The following is a 20,061-nucleotide window of genomic DNA, read 5'->3' as shown; positions in this document are numbered from 1 at the left end:
GATAAACAAACCTTGTCCTAGCAATCCAATAAATACCTCTCTGTTACTCAATTTGCAAAAAATGCAGTGATATTTCCCATCTCAATTGCTATTAATTTGAAACTTTGTGAAAGTTACAGTTGTGTAAAAACAGTTCTGTGGAGGTGGGATGGTAGGTTTCCTAGAAGCAGAACCTGAAAAGGGATTTTGTGCAGGCTGTGGTCAGAGTGAAGACAGCAGGATAGAGCAGGGGAAAAAATGTCAAGCAAGGAAGGGCCCTAGCTGGAGAGGAGCTCCAGTGTCATCGTTAGGGGAACTCTGGGGCAGTGGTTCTCAAGCCCAGGACTCCTGCCAGTTCTGCAGCAGCATTACCTGGAAACTTGTCAGAAATGCAAATTTTCCGGCAGGACCCCAGGCCAGGATCCACCTGCCAGTTAGAAGCTGGGGGTGGATCCCAGCAATCTGTTTTAACAAGCCCTCCAGGTGATGGGGATGCATAGTAAACTTCTAGAAGCACCATTCCAGAGCAGACATGTCCAACAGAAGAAGAATAGCGCTCACATTAAAAAAGTAAAAGGTGAAACTAATATTAATGTGTTTTATTTAACCCAGTATATTAAAAATATTTCAACGTGGAAATGTAAAAAATTATGAGTGAGGTCTTTTACTTTTTTTGGTATTAAGTCTTTAAGCCGGATGTGTATTTTACACATGGAGCACCTCTGAATTTGGGCTGGCATATTTCAAATGTCAGGAGCAGCATGTGGCTAGTGGCTGTCACATACGACAGCCAGCTGTGAAGCACAGATTGCATTGCATTACCCAACTGCTCCCATGTTGAGATGAGGGTGGCTGGCCTTTGGAACCCAGCGTTAGTCATTGGCTATAAGAGTGGGCGCTGAGAGGGGTAGTTCCCTGGCTTGATGAGAACTCCTGTCTGGTTGAGGCAAATGGGCCAGACTAGGGAGTAGTTGCGGGCCAGGAGTAATTACCCACCTGATGGGGCCCCTGTGCTGACTGGTGAAGAGGCTCTGGATGGGCACCAAGGACATCTGCTATAGGTGGGGTGGGAGGAATGGCCTGGTAGGGGAGCCGTGGAGGGATGATAAAGTTTTAGAGCTGTTGTGTATAGTTTCCTGGTGCTTTAGCTTACTATGGAGGTGGAGCCCAAGAATCTTGAGATTGGATCCCCTCTTTCAAATACCAGGTGTTTAGCCTTGCTTTTAACAGAAGGTCTTGGCAGACAATTGAAGATTGGAATGGCCAGTGAGGTCCTGAAGACTAAATACGTAGTCAGTGACTGAAAGAAAAAGCTGTGCTTAAGTGAAAAAGCCTGACTTCCATTAGTGTTTTCAGAGGGCATTCCCTCAGTCACTCTGGTCTATTAAAATGCTGAAATACTCAGCAGATGCTTCCCAGCTCCATGGCATGGAACATGGAAGAGAGGACCTTCGCTGGGAAATGTTGAAGCACTAACCAATGTGCACTTCTACCTTGGTAAGATCAGTTTATGTTTCCTTTACCTCATGGTTTTGAGGAGAGCTGCTTCTTTGAAGCAGAATGCATCCTGATAAGGATTTAACCTGTTCACAGAACTGTTTTAGTGTTCGTTTGAATGCCGCTGAGGGTATGTTAAGAAAAACAGTAGTTTTTTGCAGAACTAGTGTTTAAATTTTTCTTTAGGATAATTGCTACTGAATTTAGCAGTTTTGGCTGTCACATGAGGTCACGTCTACCGTGTAAGAGCAGGTGCTGTCTTAGTTTAGAAAAGGACATTTTCATTTCCCTGTTTGCAGTGGTTGGAAGGCATGCATCCGATTTGTCTAAAAGCTGTACATTCTCCCTCCCCTTTTTTGGTTAACAGTTATTGTATGCTTACTGTAACATATGCAGAATTGTGCCAGGCAGTTTACAGATTCTCATTTAATTCTTATAGTAGCAAGATAATATGCCCAGTTTACATATGAGGCAATTTCCTTATATTTAACAAATATCAGAGCCGACATCCCAGTGCAGGTCAGAATCTGAGTCTAGACCAGAGCTCTTAATTACTATATTATTACATTAATGTTAACTGCCAAATGGTCTGGTATAATTGTAAGAAAGGACAGTTTTCCTGCATAATTGGATTTAGTTTTTGTGTAATACCTTACATTACCTTGGTGCTTTACAGTTTATAAAGGCTCATTTGATCCTTTCAGCAACTCTGTAGGAAAGCAGGGGAGGTGTCATCACCTACATTTTATAGATGGAGCCTAGAGAAATGATTTGCTCAATGTCGCATAGCTGTAAAGCAGTGGAGCAAAGAGTTGACCCAGGTCTTGTGACTCTGAAGGTCATGCTACTTCCCATGTGTGAGCAGGCATTTCCTTTCTAAGCATGGAAAATATAGGTTATCTTTATTCTCGCAGAAGAGAACCAATGCAGTATGCTATAGGGACGTTGTTTTGTACATGCTGACCTTTCTCCTTTTGGCTCTGATAGGCTAAATAGTCTTTATAAATAAATGGAGTTCATTGAAGTTTTTCTTCCTCGAACTCCTGTTGCTAGGAAGTATTTTAAAAGAATTTTGGACTGGGCTTGTAGCCAGTTCTACACTTAACAAAAAACAATAAACATTAGAATTCTGTGTATAAGTCCAAATTAGCAGATTTCTGTTAACTTGTTCCATGCGTTAAAAAAATTGTTGTAGCTCTACAAAATTGTCTGATTTTTGACCCGTGTTCTTTATAACTTGGAATTTCCATGAAAGTCCACTAGGAGTAAACAGGAACAAAGAGAGCTTTTTCTGAGGTCGACTACAAACCAGTTCAGACTCACTGTGGGAAAGGCCCAAACTCTTGTTTCTCCATAGTACTGCTGTTACAGTTTTGTCTGCTTGTACCATTTCTCTTTCTAGTTACATGTCTAACGAGGGGCGGCATCCATGTTTTTTAAAATTTGGGGCTAGATTATTACAAATTCACATGTGTACAAGCTATATGCTTTTTATTTTTTATTTTTTAAATGGTGGTAAAATATAGTCTATTAGATCTTCAAAACCAAGTATCTTTAAATACTAATAAAAAGAGTGCAGAAAACCAGTTTTGAGTAGGTATCATGCTACATCTTCTACATTTTGGCCCAGTGTAACTTGAATAGTAGAGTTGCTTTAGTTTTAAGAATTGTGTGGTGCAGATGTTTTACATTATTGGTAGTTTCCTGAAAGTAAATATAGTATGTATACATTGATCAGCCAACCCAAACATTTCTTAGAGGTTGGCCACATTTCTGAATGGTTCTGGGATAGAAACTGTCTCCTGTTAGGTCAAATTTAGCTTAGTCCATTCTTCATGAGTCTTTCTAATGAGAGAGAGTCCTGAGGTTTTTATCCTAGAAACTTAATGTGTAATGCATATTTATTAGAATCTATGTACCGTTGACCCTTAAATAACACAGGTTTGAAATGTGTGGGTCCACTTACGTGCAGATTATTTTCAATAAACCCAGTCAGCACTTTGATGGGGGTTTCAAATCCTTGGATTCAACCAACTGCAGATTGGAAACAGTATTTTTGCATTCCCAGCCACAGATGGAAAACATCTGAGGTTGGTTGAATCCACGGATGTGAAGTGCAGACTAGAGTCAAAAGTTAAATGCGCTGGGCATCCCTAACCGCCGAGTTGTTCAAGGGTTAACTGTAATTAGCTTTATTTCCACCAAGCAGCTCTGCTTGCTTGCTTGTTTCTCATTCTTGGGGTAGTTGAGCAGTAAGTGAGATCTGCATCACCATCTTCTTGGCCCAAATGTTGAGTTTGGAATGACTGCATGTCCTTCAATCATCAAATGCTTGCACATGTTAGATACCCCTATACTAAGCTTTTGTTTTTTGAATACGAGTGGTTTAGGTTAGTAAGTGATCTTAGAGAAAAGTCATCTAATCTTGAATTTCTTAGCAGAGAGCAGAGGGGTTAAAGTGGTTTGCTCAAATCATAGAAATAGTGCCAGGCTGAGCTAGGGTTAGAACTGAGATTCCTTGTCTTCCTCTCCCAGAGTTCTTTGCTAGGTGATACGGTGTTTTCCCCAGTGTTCTCTTTCCAGAGGTAAAAACATCACTGTTTGTTCTCACTCTCCAAAGCTAATTAAAATACCTAAAATGTCTATCCCAGATTGTGTTTTGTCTCTGGAAGACTCACTTTTGATTTTTGCCACCAGGAGTCAGATATACCCTTTATTTGTTAGAGATTAAAGACACATGTCTGATTTTTGCCTTTTGTAAAAGTCTATAATGATATCTTCCTGCAACAGACATCATGTACCTTACAGTATTAGGGAGAATTTGCAGAAGTGTGAACTACTTCGAGTTCCATTTTATAAAACTGATAGAAAGCTGGTATACTATTCGCTTTCTTGTGTAAATATCCTAGTGCTACTTTGCAGCATAATAAATATGAGAAATTCCCAGGTAGCTTTTGCCTGTCATTCCTCAATTTGTTTCTGCATTGGCAGAAGCTATCAACACACAAGACATTTTAGGAGAAGGAATATCCTTTATCCTATTAAATTTGATGTAAGAGAAAAATTGCTAATTTATAGCTTTCTACTGAAGGCAGTGGAAGACTGAATTTTTATTTGAACACAGAGGGGATGGTGAGACCCTCTTGCCAAATTGTTTTTTTCACCTCAAGTCATGTCTCCATAGACATTAGTGTTACAATGGGAGGTGACACTACTTTTATTATCTCAAAATAAAAAACTTTACAATGCTTTTAACAGGCCTATGCTTAAGTCTTGTAACCATTATAGCGTAGTCCCATAACTTGAAAAATTAAAATTCTCAAGACTCACTTTTCTCATTTTAAAAATTGAGGTTAACATTCTTGAACTCACAGGGATACTTGGAGGAGTATGAGAGTAAGTTTTGGTCTTTAAAAGAGACACAATAATAAAGTCAATTTTCTTCTCATTCTCAGTTCATTGTTCACTAGTCTTTCACTTGCTAGTGTGGTCTTTATTTTGTAAAGTCTATCTTCTGCATCTGTTACCTTCACTTTTGTATAGAGATTACATTTCTTAATTTGGGGATTGATACTTTGAAAAACAATTGTATAAATCTTTGGGTTCATCAAAAAATGTTGCTATGAAAACATTTTACTTCTTATTTGACTTGTTATCCATTTAGAAAGTTTTAGGAGGTAGTACCTTTGCTCCCCTCCTCCCTCTTTTTTGGTCTAGCTTTGTCAGTGACTATTGGGTAAATTGTTTTCTTAAACCTTGCCTATAATTTAAAAAATATATATGTTTTTATTGATTTCAGAGAGAGGAAGGGAGAGGGAAAGAGATAGAAACATCAATGATGAGAGAGAGTTATTGATTGGCTGCCTCCTGCACGTCTCCTTCTGGGGATGAACCCACAACCCGGGCCTGTGCCCTGACCGGAATCGAACTGCCCTGATCTCCTGGTTCATGAGTTAATGCCCAACCACTGAGCCACACCGGCTGGGCACCTATAATTTTTATTAGTGGTTATTCTTAATGTTTTAAGTCCTTAAGATATGCTTTCCCCCCTACACTTACAAATAATGAATTAGAAGTGAACTTGATTATTAGTATTATCTTCTCATTATCTGCCAAACCACTTTTGTACAAGTAAAAGTAAAATAAGAAATCATATTCAAGGCATCAGCAAATAAAAAAATATTTTATTTTCTGGTTACTTAAAATTGAAGCTCCTTCAAGGCCAGGACTTTTGTTTTATGTTATATAAATTCCTTTGTGGTATGTGACATTCTTATCCTGTCATTTCAATCAGTCTGCCTGATTAGAAAGACCTTTCTTCAAATTTTGTTTCACCCATTGACTCTTATACTTTTCTGGAGATTGTTTTGATGCCTTTGGTTTTTTCTTGTATGTCAAGGGGATATGTCTGGTTATGATTTACCTTCCATAGTTACCTTCCATAGTTGCTTAGAACTATACATAATGATTAATAAAAACATTTTAGCTAGAAGCATACTGGAAGAATTACCCTAAAAAAATATTTTCTTGAAGCCTATTCAGATATCTGTAATTTATTTCACTTTTTTTCCTTCTTGGTAGCATGTTTCACACCATTCAAGACAGCACTTAATGGTGACCCGTAGTCTCTCTTCAGTGGGATGTGATTCTAATGAAAAAGTAAGTATTAAATTTTCAAAAGCTAAGTTGTAATGGTTTTACTTTTTGTCTCCACACTGTGTTCAGTGGACAGATTAAATTTTTTTTATGCTGTGTAATGATTTCTTGCTCTAACATCATAGGTTTTATGGGTTTTCAGTCTTTGTTCCTTTTTACATTGTGGGCTACAACCTGAGTCTTTAATTTTATATTTGTATCTGTGCCAAAAATGGAATAAATTGAATAAGTTTACAATGTGTTTCCCTTGTTTTCAGCAGGATAACTAATATAATGTTTTTTTCTTAAAGACTGGGCAGTCAAGAGATTTTATTTATTTATTTTTATTTTATTTTATTTTTAAAATGTATCTTTATTGATTTCAGAGAGAGGAAAGGAGAGGGAGAGAGAGAAACATCAATGATGAGAGAGTCATTGGTCAAGCCCACAACCCGGGCATGTGCCCTGACCGGGAATCGAACCCCGATTGCCTGGATCCTAGGTCAACGCTCAACCGCTGAGCCACGCCTGGCCAGGCTCTTTATTGTTTAAAGTATTAGAAATGTCCCCCTTTTCCCCCCATTGATACCCTCCCTCTCCACCCCTCCCCCTAGACCTTCACCACACTTGCCTGTGTCCATGGGTTATGCATATATGCATATAAGTTTTTAGGTTAATCTCTCCCCACTCACCCCTGCCTTCCTTCTGAGATTTGGCCATTGACTATTTTCTTCCTCAACATTTTATCAGAGACTGACATCAAATCAAAATTAAACCAGGTGAAATTTAATCATTACTAAAAATATTATCTTTTGACTTGAATTTTTAACAGGTCAGTTTGTCTCATGTATGTTCATGAGAATAGGGACGATTTAACTTAATAGCAATTAACTTAGAAAAAGACCAGGAAGTTTCAGGCCTTAAGTTAGTGGAGCCAGAATTGCACTGTGGTGTGCCTGCCATAACAAGTGTGATCTTTGGTATTAATAATACAATGTTTAAAGCTTGCACCATTATACTCTGATCATGTCACATCATGGTGTGTTTTGACATGAAAATCTGGCATGAACTCTGGCTTTACCACTAGTTAACTTTGTAAGTGACTCAGGCAAGTGATCTGGCCTTATCAAGCCTCAGTTGTTTTTCATTTGTAAAGTGAGGATTTTATTAGAACCGACCTAGGAATATTATGAGGATTAAATGAGATAGTGCACAAAAGGGATTTTTCACAGCACTTGGCATATAGAAAGCATGTGCTCTAAATGTCAGCTGCTTAATGTTATTCTTAACTTAATTTTGTACATTCAGAAACTGAGGCTCAAAATCCACAGATAGTAAATGTAAGCTTGGTGAATTTACCTTCCTTGCTGTACTCCTTCTCAGAAGTGTTTAGTGAGCAACTCAGTGTTTGGAGTTCTGCCATCATTCCTGCAACAAGTAACCAGTGGAATGGGCCAGCTCAGCCCATCTCTTGGTGTCTGAATGTAGTGAAGTGTCCTTGGTGGTTTTATACCTCAGCTAAGATGATCTGAGCATAGAAAAGGGAAAGAAGGAAGGAGGGATAGAGAGAGAATGGATTAAAAGAAAATAACTTTAAAAAAAATCCTCAGGAAATTTCTAATGTCTTTCTTACCCAAATGACATCATGAGCGCAGTTATAAAACAGCTGCTGGAAAAGACCTTCTCTATCTCTCATGGTACAGTAGAGCCCTTCTGCCTTAAAGGATTCAGGTTATTGATTTAAATGGCTTTTTCCCCCTTTGAGTATCTTCAGAGTGCCTTCTATGTGGCTCTTCACATATATGATGAAGTCCCAATTACTTAAGTGGCATATAAGTTCCTTCATGTTCTGGCCTTTTTACCCTAGCATTATTTGCTACAACTTCCCATACATATTTTGTGCTTGAGTAGTATCAAAAATTACTTGTAGTTTTTCAGTGCTACCTTAGGCTTTCCATGTTACTGCCTGGGTGTCTCTACAGTATATCCCCTTTTTTACCTTTTACTTTCTGAACCATATATATCTCTTATTTATTTAAAAGAAAATCTTATGTATGAAAGATTACTTGATATGTTACCTTTATTGAGTTCATACATTAATTGTAAATACATTATTAGTAGTCCTGAATCAGTAGGGTTCTTCAGAGAAACAGAATCAGCAGGAGATATATTTGGAGATTTATTGGCTCACACAATTAGGAAGGCTGAGAAATCCCACAGTCTGCAAGCTGGAGACCTACCTAGGAAAGGTGACAGTGTAATTCTAGCCCACTTTCAAAGGCCTGAGAACCAGGGGAGCTGATGGTGTAAGACCCAGTCCAAAGGCAGGAGAAGACAGATGTTCCAGCTTGATCAGGCAGGCAGAATGAATTTTTCTTCCTCCATTTTTTAATTTATCAGGCCCTGAGTGGTTTGGATAATGCCCACACACATTGAGGAAGGCATTGTACTTTACTCACTTCATTGGTTCACACGTTAGTCTCATCTGGAAACACCCTCACAGACACACCTAGAAATAATGTTTAATTTGGGCACCCTATGGCCCAGTCAAGTTGTACATAAAAGTAAGTGTCACAGCCCTGAAAAAAGATGTCAGGTGCAAATACTTGTTTTGATACAGATTTTTTTTTCCATTAGATAGGGTCACACTCCTAGATTCCTAAGAGTCTGGTGTGTGGCCCAAAGGGGTAAATAACAATAGCTAAAGCTAACACCTATTGAGTGTATATTGTGCTAGGCACTAATCCAAACACTTTGAGGGTGTTGATTCATATTCTTACAACCTCCTGTGGCAGATGCTCTTGTTTGTTTTACATACCAGGAAATAGGGGTTAAGAATGTACCTGCTCACAGAAGAAGAGGCACAGGAAGAACACCGGGTAGTGGTGAGAGGCCAACCTGGCTCTTAACCATTTCTACCTCTTGGACAGAAATTAAGATGGAATTCTTACTTAATCCCAATACCGTTATAATAATTGGTTATATTTACTGTAACAGTTGCTTAATGAGTAACTTTGAGCATTTGTGCTGCTTTTATCAGCTGTAGTATGTTTAATACTTAATAAAAATTCACATTTTAAAATGCAGTCCAAGGAAGTATAAACATTTTTTTCTTAGTATATGTTTGCTGTTTACAGGGGGTTTACCCATGACCATTTGGGTGTAGAAAGGTAGATGATTTTACAGTCTCAAGCCTGAGGTAGGGTAGGACATTTGAAGGGCCTATCTACTCAAGGCTTGAAATGACTCAGGATTCTGTCAGATTAGGAGTTTACCTACCTTTAAGGCTGAGGCTTGTCTCAGTTTGGTGGAATAAGCCACTTGTGACATAAAGATTAAACCAAGACTTTGAAGGCCTTTTCCAATTCTGAAATTGTCACTCTAAAATATTTTTTTAGGACTAAAATATTTCTTTAAGTTACATAAGATTACTTTTAAGATTATATATAACTTTATCTTTTCTTTCAGAAATATAAAAACTTTTGTATAGTTCCATTTAACTTAATAATTCACTAAGAAATGATTGTGTGATAAAATGTATCCAAATTACTTTTGATTGTTTTCGGTTTTTTAAAAGGATTAGGCTATACAGTTTTAGAGTAAGAAGAGAACCTTATTAAATAGTTTCCTATTAGAATGCTATCAGTTTATATATGTGGAAATCAAGACCTGCAGAGATTGACTTCTTAAAGTCAAATAGGTCATCACTGGCAAAACTGGGCTTAGAATTCAGAAATGGAACTACAGAATGGAACAACTCTTTCTGTTGAGTGACCTCAGCTGCTTCAAAATTTGATGGCTGTTCAAACTTAACATTGTATTCAAATAGCATAACCTGCTTGGTTTGGGAATCTTTTGATATAAATAAAATTCGTATCTGTTCTGAGTTATTAAAAAATATTGTTCAATGCTCTCCAACCCAACAGAGTAGGCATATGAATAATATCCAACTTCCCTTTGATAAACAACTCATGACACTTAGAATTTCCTTGAATTTAGAAAGTAAGTTAAATAAGTTGTCCAAGTAATTTTGTCTAAAGTTTTTAGTATTCTGAAATATCATTTGAAGGTTATCTTTTGGCAAGAGAATTTATAAATATCCCCTTAGTCTACTTCTGAATTATTGAACCTCTTCAGTTGATGCTTTAACAGAACAATTAAAGGGCCAGACCATACGAGATGAGTTTAGTAGCAACCTGGTTGGTTGTAAGGGAACATATGTATAGTATTTAGTACTCCTCTAGGAAGTAATGTTTATTAGGGCCATGACCAATGTTAATTGTGGAAAAACTTGTTTTCTGGTCCCAAAGTGAGAGTAACTATTTTCTTCTGTGTGTTTTCTGTTTTCAGACTTTTGATAAAATTCTTGTTGCTAATAGAGGAGAAATTGCATGTAGGGTGAGTAGAATTTTAATCTTATTTTCCATTTACTAATTGAATTTTATTATTACTAAATCACTTTAAATATGAATCACTGTTAATAGATTACATTAATATATTTTAAAATAGGTTATTAAAACTTGCAAGAAGATGGGCATTAAGACGGTTGCCATCCACAGTGATGTTGATGCTAGTTCTGTAAGTATACTTATACTTTATTTGAATCAGGACCTTATTTTGGGTCAAAAAGAAAAAAGTGAAAGATGAAGTTTTATTTCCCGTGGCCTGAAAAGGGTACACACACACACACACACACACACACACACACACAGATACAATCAATTACTCTATTTTTAAGCAAAAGAGGAGCATCATAATGTCTTCAATGTATGTCTTAACTATTTTTTTTCAAGGCTTTAAAAACCTAGAATAAAATTAAATTGCTAAACTGATTGCTGGTCACCAAATAGATTTAAGTAAAGCATGACAAAGTTAGATTCAAAGATTAATGAAATGTTTATACAATGCTGCCTTATGAGAGTTCATTTCCCCATAGCATAACTCTGGTATCACTAAGGGACTGCTATAATTGTTTAACCTTCCAAGTGCTTTACTGTGTTCAGCTGAAAGTTTGATAAAGGAAAAATAGGTTAATGCTAATTGGACGTGAACAAAAGAAGGTATAGCATAAAGCAGTGAATGATAATATAATTTTATTGAGGATTTTTAGCACAGCAGGCTTTTTTTTTTTTTTTTTAAAGCAATAATGAACTATGAATAAGTAGAAAAAAATCCCATGGGAAAAGAATGTAAATTATTGGAACTTCATGGAAAGAAATATAAGTAGTTGTACTTTAATGTAAGTTATGTTTTTCATTTTTTTCCACACTACTTTTGATGATGAATCCTATTGGTAATGTTAACTTTAATCGTGTAGTAATTTAACATAGAGAATTATTAATTTTTGTGACTTGTTTTATCTTAGAGTATGTTCATTTTGCCTTATTATGACTTTTCCTTTTTTAAAAAACAAAATGGAAACAATTACAAGGTACTCTAATTTTCCTAAAATTAAGGTTAAGTATTTATCTAGTTTATTGGGCAGGAACTTTAAAAATATTCAGCTTTTGCTTAAAAGAAGTTAAATTAAGAAATTAAATAAACTTGATTTGCATATATACTGTTTGATTTAAAAAAAAAATTTTTTTGTTGAATATTGGTTTCTGGCTTCTTTACTGGTTTGTTTTGACTGTGATAGTTTCAGTAGTAGTTTATATTCTTCAGAAGATAGTCATGAAATAATGAGAAAATTGTTACTCTTTAAACTGCTTTTTGACTGGTAAACTAAGGCATTTATTAACAGCAAAATCCTCTAGAAAAAAGTTTGTGTCACCATCAAGCTGGTTAATAGGTTTAAAATTCACTCTTCTCAGGTTTATTTTCAGAGTATTAGCTTAGGAGGCATTTTTGTTCATGGATAAAGTAAAGAGAAAAATGTTCAAATTGTGCACAATTTGTTTTTATTTCAAGTTTGATAGTAACCTTTCACTTATTTTTTTTCATCCCAAAATATAGTTAATTCTCTATGTTGTATTCTTATGGAGGTAACTGTTCGTATGGTTAAAAAAATTGTTTATATTTTGATTTTTTTCTACATATTTACATTTCAAAGTTGGTATTATAGAATAATCAATTTCTGTAAGGTTTTGCCCCCAAATAGCATGACTAACTTTTCCCATTCTTACATTCTAGCTTTGTGTTCTGATCTGGAGGTAGATTGTCACTTTCCAGACTTTTGAAAAAACTAGTTGCAAAAGAATTGGTCTAAGTCTTTGTCATTCATATCCTTCCTAAAGTAGAGGTGGTAGTTTTATATTTTAAATAGTTTTAGCTACTTTGGCTGAAAGTTGAGGTGGATATACCAGATATTATAATACATAATTTAGAATAAGATTTGCCAGGACCTACAATGGAAGCAATTCATGTTCCGTCAAAACGTCCTCTTAATATGACCTACTTTAAGTCAGTTTCTGGAATGATGCTATATGGAAAAGCAAGGTCAGAATGATGGTTGGAATGTATAAAATTTAGCTGAAGCCTCAGCCATAGGGCCAAATTGGCTATTTGGTGTCTGCTTCAGTCTCAAGAAAGTCAAAAAGGTGAATTCCTCTAACAGCATATTTTGCTACCTTAACACGTGATCAGAAAGGCTATCATTATATCTGATCAGCTTTTCAGTAACAGGAGCAAGGCATGCTATTCAGATGTGTTAATGTTTCAATGTTTATTTTCAGGAGGTGAGCAGTTTACATATAACTTGGAGTCAAAAATCTTACATACTTCATATGTTAATTTTACAAATTAAAATGTAAATATTACTGTGGTGGGAAAATACTGTAATAGTTGATTCTAAATGCTATTAGTTTTATGTTAAAAACAACTAATTTTTAAACAGTTAAGCAGGGAAAAAGACTGATAGTTACTACAACATTAAGTGATAAGTCACTCGAAGGAGAGCAAACTCACTTGCAAACAATTAATGTGTTTTAAAGATGATTATGCAGTTTTTTTCATTGGTTCCCTTTTCCCCGTCATGTTGTTCACAACCATCTTCAGTATTCTTGTCTCTTCCATGTGAATTTTAGGATGAGCTGCCAAATTAGATACATACCCCCACCAGTTTTTAGCTACTGTGAACAGGCTTTTATAAACACTCTTGTGCAAGTTTTTTGTGTGTGAACATATGCTTGTATTTCTCTTAGGTAAATACTGAGGATTGGAGTTTTTAGGTTGTAGGGTAGATGAGGGTTGAGCAACCTTTTTCTGTTTGGATAATAAATGTATTATCTGTCTGGATAGTAAATATATTTTAGACTTGACATATGGTCTCCTTTGTGTATTCTTTGAGTTATGTTTTTACAACCTTTTCAAAATGTAAAAACAATTTTAGCTTCAGGGATGTACAAACAGCCCTTAGATTGGATTTCTCCTATGGGTGGGTGGTATTTTGTTGACCCTTGGCTGGCATAAATAGATGCTTAACTTTATAGGAAACTGCCAAAGAGCTCTCTGACATGGTTGTGCCATACAATACTCCCACCACTAATGTATGAGAGTTCATGTTGCTTGACACTCTTGCATATACTTGGTGAGATCAGTCCTTTTGATTTTTGCTAGTGGCCAGTATATGTTATCTCATTGTGGTTTTTAATTTAGATTCTCTGATGAATATTGATTTTGAGTATCTTTACATGTTATTGGCCATTCATTTACATTCTTAAGTGTTTGTTCAAACATAATGAAAACTTGAAGAATACTACAGTGAATACCTATATACCCTTAAGGTAGATTCACCAATTGTTAACGTTTTGACACATTTTTTAATATTTCTATCCACATATATGTGTGTATAAATACATATTATGTGTTTCTTTTTTTTCTCTCTCTAAAGAATTTGCTAAATAACATTGTAATTTATGTGCTAAATAAATACAAACATGTGGCATTTCACCTCCAAATATTTCAGTATTTATTTCCCAGGATTAAGGACATTCTCTTATCTGTAATACCAATTAGAGTTGGTAATTAAGGAAATTACCAATTCTATAGTATAAAATAATATGCAAGTCATATTCAGATCTCCCTAGTTGTCTCCAAATGTCTTTTAAAGTATTTTTCTTTGGTCCACAGTTCAATCAAGGTTCATGAATTACATTTGGTTATTATGACTCTTTAATCACTTAACCTAAAATAGTCCTCCTACCCATCATCCATTTTTGTGTGATTTTCATGATGTTCATATTTTGATGTCAAGCCAGTTGGCTTATAGATATTCAGGATTTGTCTGATTTTTTTCCTTAAAATAGATTCAGAGTAAAGAATACTTCATAAGTGATGCTATTGTATCATATCAAGAGGTTCATAATATTGGATGGTTCTACTGGTTATGCTAAGCTCGATCACTCGGTTCACCAGTTCTCTCCATTATAATGATGCATTTCCCCTTCTTTTAAAATTAGTTTTTGAGGGTTAGTCTTTGAATCTGTGTGAATATTTTGTCTCCCAACAACCTCACATATAACGTTTTTGCATCCAGTGATGAAAATTGCCTAACACATGATTACTTTCGCTGCATTTGTTGCCTTTACTGTCCGTTAAGAAATCTGTCAGCCTGCTCTCCTTTTTGAATCTCCCTGTGTTTTGAATTGTGTTTTTTCTTATGTATTTGAGGCCTTCTTCCATGTCTTGTTTATTTTTAGCATACTTATTTTAAAGGTTCTGTGATAATATTATTTCAAGTTTTCTAGGCATCTATTTTATTTCTGACTCTTCCTCACAGTGGGTTGCTTGCTCATGTGTGTAGATTTTGGCTTGTGATCTCATTTTTGGTATCTTTATTGTTGACTTCCAGAATGGTTTGAGTTGCAGATATGCCCCTGTGGGCGGGGCTATGTTTGTTTTACCAGGCCCTCCAGGATATCACTAATCTGGGACTAATTTTTATATTAATTTCTTGGTATGAAAGTTGCTGAATTATGAGGATAGTGGGGGAAAAAACAAAATGAAAGTATGCACACACCTTCCGTCTGTTGAATAGGCCCATAGTTTCTAATTTCCAGGGGAGACTTTTCCCTTTACTGTGAACCTTAGTGGATTGTCTTAAGTATTTGTCTTCTCCCTATTTAGATGGATAATTCCCTCTGTCACCGAGGATGTAATCTTTGAGAACCCAAGCCTTATGCAGGGCGTTTTCCTTGTAATCTTCAACTCATGCATGGCTCCTTTCTCTGAGGTTGAAAACTCAGTGCTCTAGATTATTGAGATCTCCACGGCCACTCCCCAAGGTTAGCTGTAGTATTGGCTCCAGTGGATACTGCCTGGCTTTTGGCTTCTTGTTTTTAATCCCTGGGAGTTGCTTGTAGTTTCTTGTAAGACAAGCTGTTCATATAAAGGATGTTATATTTAATCTAGGATTTTAGGTGCTTCTAGGAGGGTTTGCAGGTTAACTAGTTCTTATTGTTGGATTGTCTTAAAATAGTGTGACATCCTATTCTCTGTTGAGAAAGTTTTTACCTTCTTCGAGAAGACTGCTCTTAGAAAAGTTTCAAAGTTCAGACTTTACCCAGGGGAACAGTTCACATATGCTGATGAGAATAGTACAACTGCATCCAGGGCATGAGGCCAGAGTCAACAAGCAATGCCAAGTACTCCTGTGGGAACTGGCCAGGGCAGTAGAGAGCAAAATGGGAGGTAAGCCTTTTCTTAAGTCATGAATTGTCTATGTGTCATTCTCCAGGCTCTTATTATTCTTTTGAAAGATTTGTAGAGAATAGCTTTTGAAGGGAGGATAGTCATACTGGAATCCTATATGTTAGGATTATTAAAGGGATTGTGTGGTATCTGTAGATCAGTTTGGGAAGTGTTATTATCTCAACATTTTTAAGTCCTCCTGTCCATGAACATGGATATTTCCTTTGATGATGTTCCACTTATTTAGGTTGCTTTAATTTCTTTAAAAAGTGTTTTCCAGTTTTTACAGTATAAACTTTGTATTTACTTTGTCATATTTATTCCTAAGTATATTACTATTCTTTCTGATTCTACTACGATTGTAATTATTTTTTATTTCAATTTGTAGTAATTGCAAATGTATAGAAACAATTGATTTTTGCATAGTGATTTTGTTATACAACCTTGATTTAACTTGCTTATTAGTTCTAATAGTTTTAAAAATAGATTCCTAAGGATTCTGTCTAGAATGTCATGTACAAACAGATAGTTTTACTACTTTTCCATCTGGATGATTTTTTATTTCATAGTCTTGCCTAATTTCCCTGGTTTGAACTTCCAGAATGATATTGAATAGAAGTGGTGAGAGCAGGCATCCTGATTTGTCCCTCATCTTAGGGAGAAAGCATTCAGTATTTCACAATTAATTTTGATTTAGGCTCTAGGGTTTTCATAGATTCCCATAATTAGGTTGAGGAATTATCCTGCTAGTCCTAGTTTGTTGAGTCTTTTTATCATGAATGGGTGTTGGAATTTTTCAAATGCTTGTATGTCTACTGGGTTGATAATGTGGTATCTGTCCTTTTTTTAAGTCCTCATCTGAGGATATGTGTTTTCCATTGCTTTTTGGAGAGAGAGAGAGAGAGATAGACAGATAGAGACAGAGACATAGACATAGACATCAATTGGTTGCTTCCTGCACACGCCCCAGCTGGGGCTGGGGATAGAACCTGCAACTGAGGTACGTGTCCTTGACCAAGAATTGAACCCGAGATCCTTTGGTCTGCACCCATCTGATGCTCTAACCACTGAGTCAAACTGGCCAGTGCTGGTTTTTGTTCTTTATTCTATTGATGTGGTGTATTGTGTTTGTTAATTTTTGGATGTTAAGCCAACCTTACATTCCTGAGATAAATCACACTTGACCATGGTGATAGTTTATGTTGCTGGATTCAGTTTGCTAGTGTTTTGTTGAGAATTTTTAATCCATATTTATAAGAGATACTTGTATGTAGTTTTCTTGTGATGTCTTTTTTTGTATTAGAGTGATTCTGGCCTCATAAGTTGTTAAGTGGTTCCCTCATCTTCTGTTGTTTTGGAAGAGTTTGTGAAGAATTGGTATTAATTATTCCTTAAATATTTGGTAGAATTGACTAGTGAAGCAATGTGGGACTGGGTAGTATTTTTATTTTATTTTTTTAATCCTCATCTGAGGATATATTTTTCATTGCTTTTCAGAGAGAGCAGAAGGGGAGGGGAGAGAGAGATTGAGAGAGAGAGAGATCTATGTGAGAGAGACACATAGATTCGTTGCCTCCCACACTCCCCCCAACTGGAGCCAGGGATGGAGCCTGCAACCAAGGTTCGTGCCCTTGGCTGGAATCAAACCTGGGCCCCTTCAGCCTGCGGGCCGACGCTCTAACCACTTAACAACACTGGCCAGGGCTATCTATCTTTTTAAGTAAAAAGACTAGTATGTCTTTCCACAAGAAATAGCAAAATATTGCTATATCTGTATCAAGCCTGTTAAGTTAGGGTTTTGATTTTTAAAAAATGGAATTAATGGATTTTGTACTTTAACTTTTGACTATGTACCCTATCTAGACTCTTAAATTGAACTTACAATATTTTGTTGCTTTGTTGGTATACAGTAACATTGGATTTAAATGAGAAATACCTGATATTTATTATGTTAAAACCAAAACCCCAAATCAAGGAAGTAGTCATTGTGACTCACATCTTAGCCAGGCTGCCTGCTGTTTGAAGTATGATTCCTGGTGAGTATTGTAGTCTTAGCCTTAGGACTCGGTAATGAGATTGAGTGGGGTTTTCCGTGAGCACTCTGGGATGATTGACAGTAAGGTGAGGGGAATCATCACTTAGCATGCCTACCCTTGATAATATTTCCCTGCTGTCTGGGGAGATACTGAGGACAAATAGGACTTCGTGATGTCTATGTAATTAGTGTATGTTGGTTCCAGCTGAACAAACTGGAGGGTAATGATCAGGTAAATGGAGATGGAATATATTAATGTAGGCTGAGGTATAAAAGACCTTAGGGAAAAACTTATCAAAATTTTATGAGGTTCTTAGAATGTCTTTGTATCTTTTCATATTTATCTATACATCTTTATATTTATCTAGTTATGTCTTTGTTAGAATATCTTCAGTTTTATTCTAGATGTGTATAGATATTAAAGCAATTTAAAAGTAAAACCATATACATTTATTCTCTCATTTACATGATTTGATTTACAGGACATTTTAAAATCTTTTGATTTGGAAAGGACTTAAAGTTCTTAAATTTTAAAAAATTATTTCACAAAATCTGTTAACGGACTCATTTGCACCTAATGTACTCATTGCTCCTCAAATAGGAATTAATGAGTAGGCTGAGCTTTGTAAAACTTTTTTGGGATGATAACTGAAAAATCAGACCTTTTATTGCACCTATGTGTGTAGTTGAGGTGGTATATTTAAATATCACTTTCTTAAATGGCTTTTACTTGTACAGAATATTTTAAGATGGCCAGCATGGTCCATGTTTCCCAGTTGGTTTTAATTATATCAGAAACATTTCCAGTCATTTAGATTGCATAGGAAATCTATGGGATTCTTAATTCTGTCTTTCAAAATATTCTTGCAAAAAATACTAATAGTTGTCATTGTTCAAGATGAACTTTCCTTACCAGCAGCGTAAAGTTCCATGGCAAAGCCTCTGATAGTGACTGTAATACTGCATTTAATGGGAAGGAAGGAATTGGTTTCATTAATGTAATTTTGGACCTTGGAATTCTGGTAATTAGGTAATTAAAGGGGTTTTAAGTGGAATACTTGCTTTAAAACTTGCTGTTGCTTACTTTTCTCATAAAACTTAGTTTTTAGTAACCTTTTTTGGATTATGAATACAATATACTTACCTATCAAATTTAAAACACTAAACTTTTCAGTAAAGAGCTAAGTAATCAGGAAAAGAAAGCATTTAAGATGTTTAGACATTTCTTTTTCTTCTATTCTTTTGTTTCTGTCTTTGAAAAAACATTTTGCAGAAACATTATACTATATCAATTTAAAATGTTTTGATTATCTTTGGCTTGGCTAAATTACTTTCTCGACATTTTTGGGTAAATGGAATAGGATAGGATTCCTGGTAGGAATTTGTTCACATTAATATGGCTCATCAGGGACATTATATTTAATTGGAGATCCTGCAGAATAGTAGCAGGAGGCTGAAGAGAATTATTTAGCATTAGCAATGGCTCGTCTGGGAGTTGTGCACTAATCAAGGAGCTTGAGTGTTAGCAGTGGGGATGATGGGAATTATGGCGATTATGACATGTAAGCATGTCTGTGTGCGAACTGGACAGGCAATGAGTTAATCAAGAAGTATATTAAATGGCTCCCATGCTGATTCATTATTATCTACCATAGTGCCTGTCAGGTTGTGTATTTAAAAAATACAATTATTGCTAAATTCAGTATGTATAAATTCAGCTACTATTCTTTGCTTTTCAATAAAATAACCTCAAAGTACCCAATACATATAAAAATAGAAAAGTATAAATCCTGCTGAGATGTGCATATTAAAGTGTAGTTTCTTTTTTAATGCTTTAGAGTGAAACTTTAATTTTTGATTCATTTAAAAATTTCACTTTACCCTTTTATATATTTGTTGGAAATACTCTTTGGCTTGTTTTCTACTACATAAAGGGTTTGGCTTCAAAAACAAAATTTATATATTTATTTTTTATGATGAAAAAATAATTATAATATTTCAGAAAGACATTAATATTTAACACATGAAATGATAGACAAATCAAAGCATTAAACTTTTCCACCATCAAAATGCTCCTAAATCAGGGGGTAGGTATGTGGCGATGGTAGAAATCCCCTTTGTTCTAGTGGGTGGTCTCTTTGTGCCATGTAGACCCATTCTGTGTGCAGCATGGTTAGAGCCAGCTGACATGAAACTCTCAGAAATGCTAGAAATGTACATATTTTTGGGAAATGGAACTAAAAAATTGAATTTCTGTTAGAAAATAAATTGAAATGCAGCATAAA

At 35.6% G+C, this 20,061-nt stretch overlaps 1 protein-coding gene across 1 annotated transcript in view; it reads left to right on the top strand.

The window, feature by feature from the left end:
• The window catches only part of PCCA (propionyl-CoA carboxylase subunit alpha), a 336,620-nt gene that overhangs the window by 6,744 nt on the left and 309,815 nt on the right, over nt 1-20,061 (top strand). The window contains exons 2-4 of the mRNA XM_087814252.1: nt 6,058-6,135; nt 10,462-10,509; nt 10,621-10,689. Coding sequence (XP_087670378.1) covers nt 6,058-6,135; nt 10,462-10,509; nt 10,621-10,689 — 195 coding nt within the window. The remainder of the gene's footprint in view (nt 1-6,057; nt 6,136-10,461; nt 10,510-10,620; nt 10,690-20,061) is intronic.

The sequence above is a fragment of the Miniopterus natalensis genome, chromosome 2, assembly GCF_054644295.1.
Source record: "Miniopterus natalensis isolate mMinNat1 chromosome 2, mMinNat1.hap1, whole genome shotgun sequence".
In the NCBI taxonomy this organism is placed as follows: Eukaryota; Metazoa; Chordata; class Mammalia; order Chiroptera; family Miniopteridae; genus Miniopterus; species Miniopterus natalensis.
This window is presented reverse-complemented; position numbering and strand designations above follow the sequence as displayed.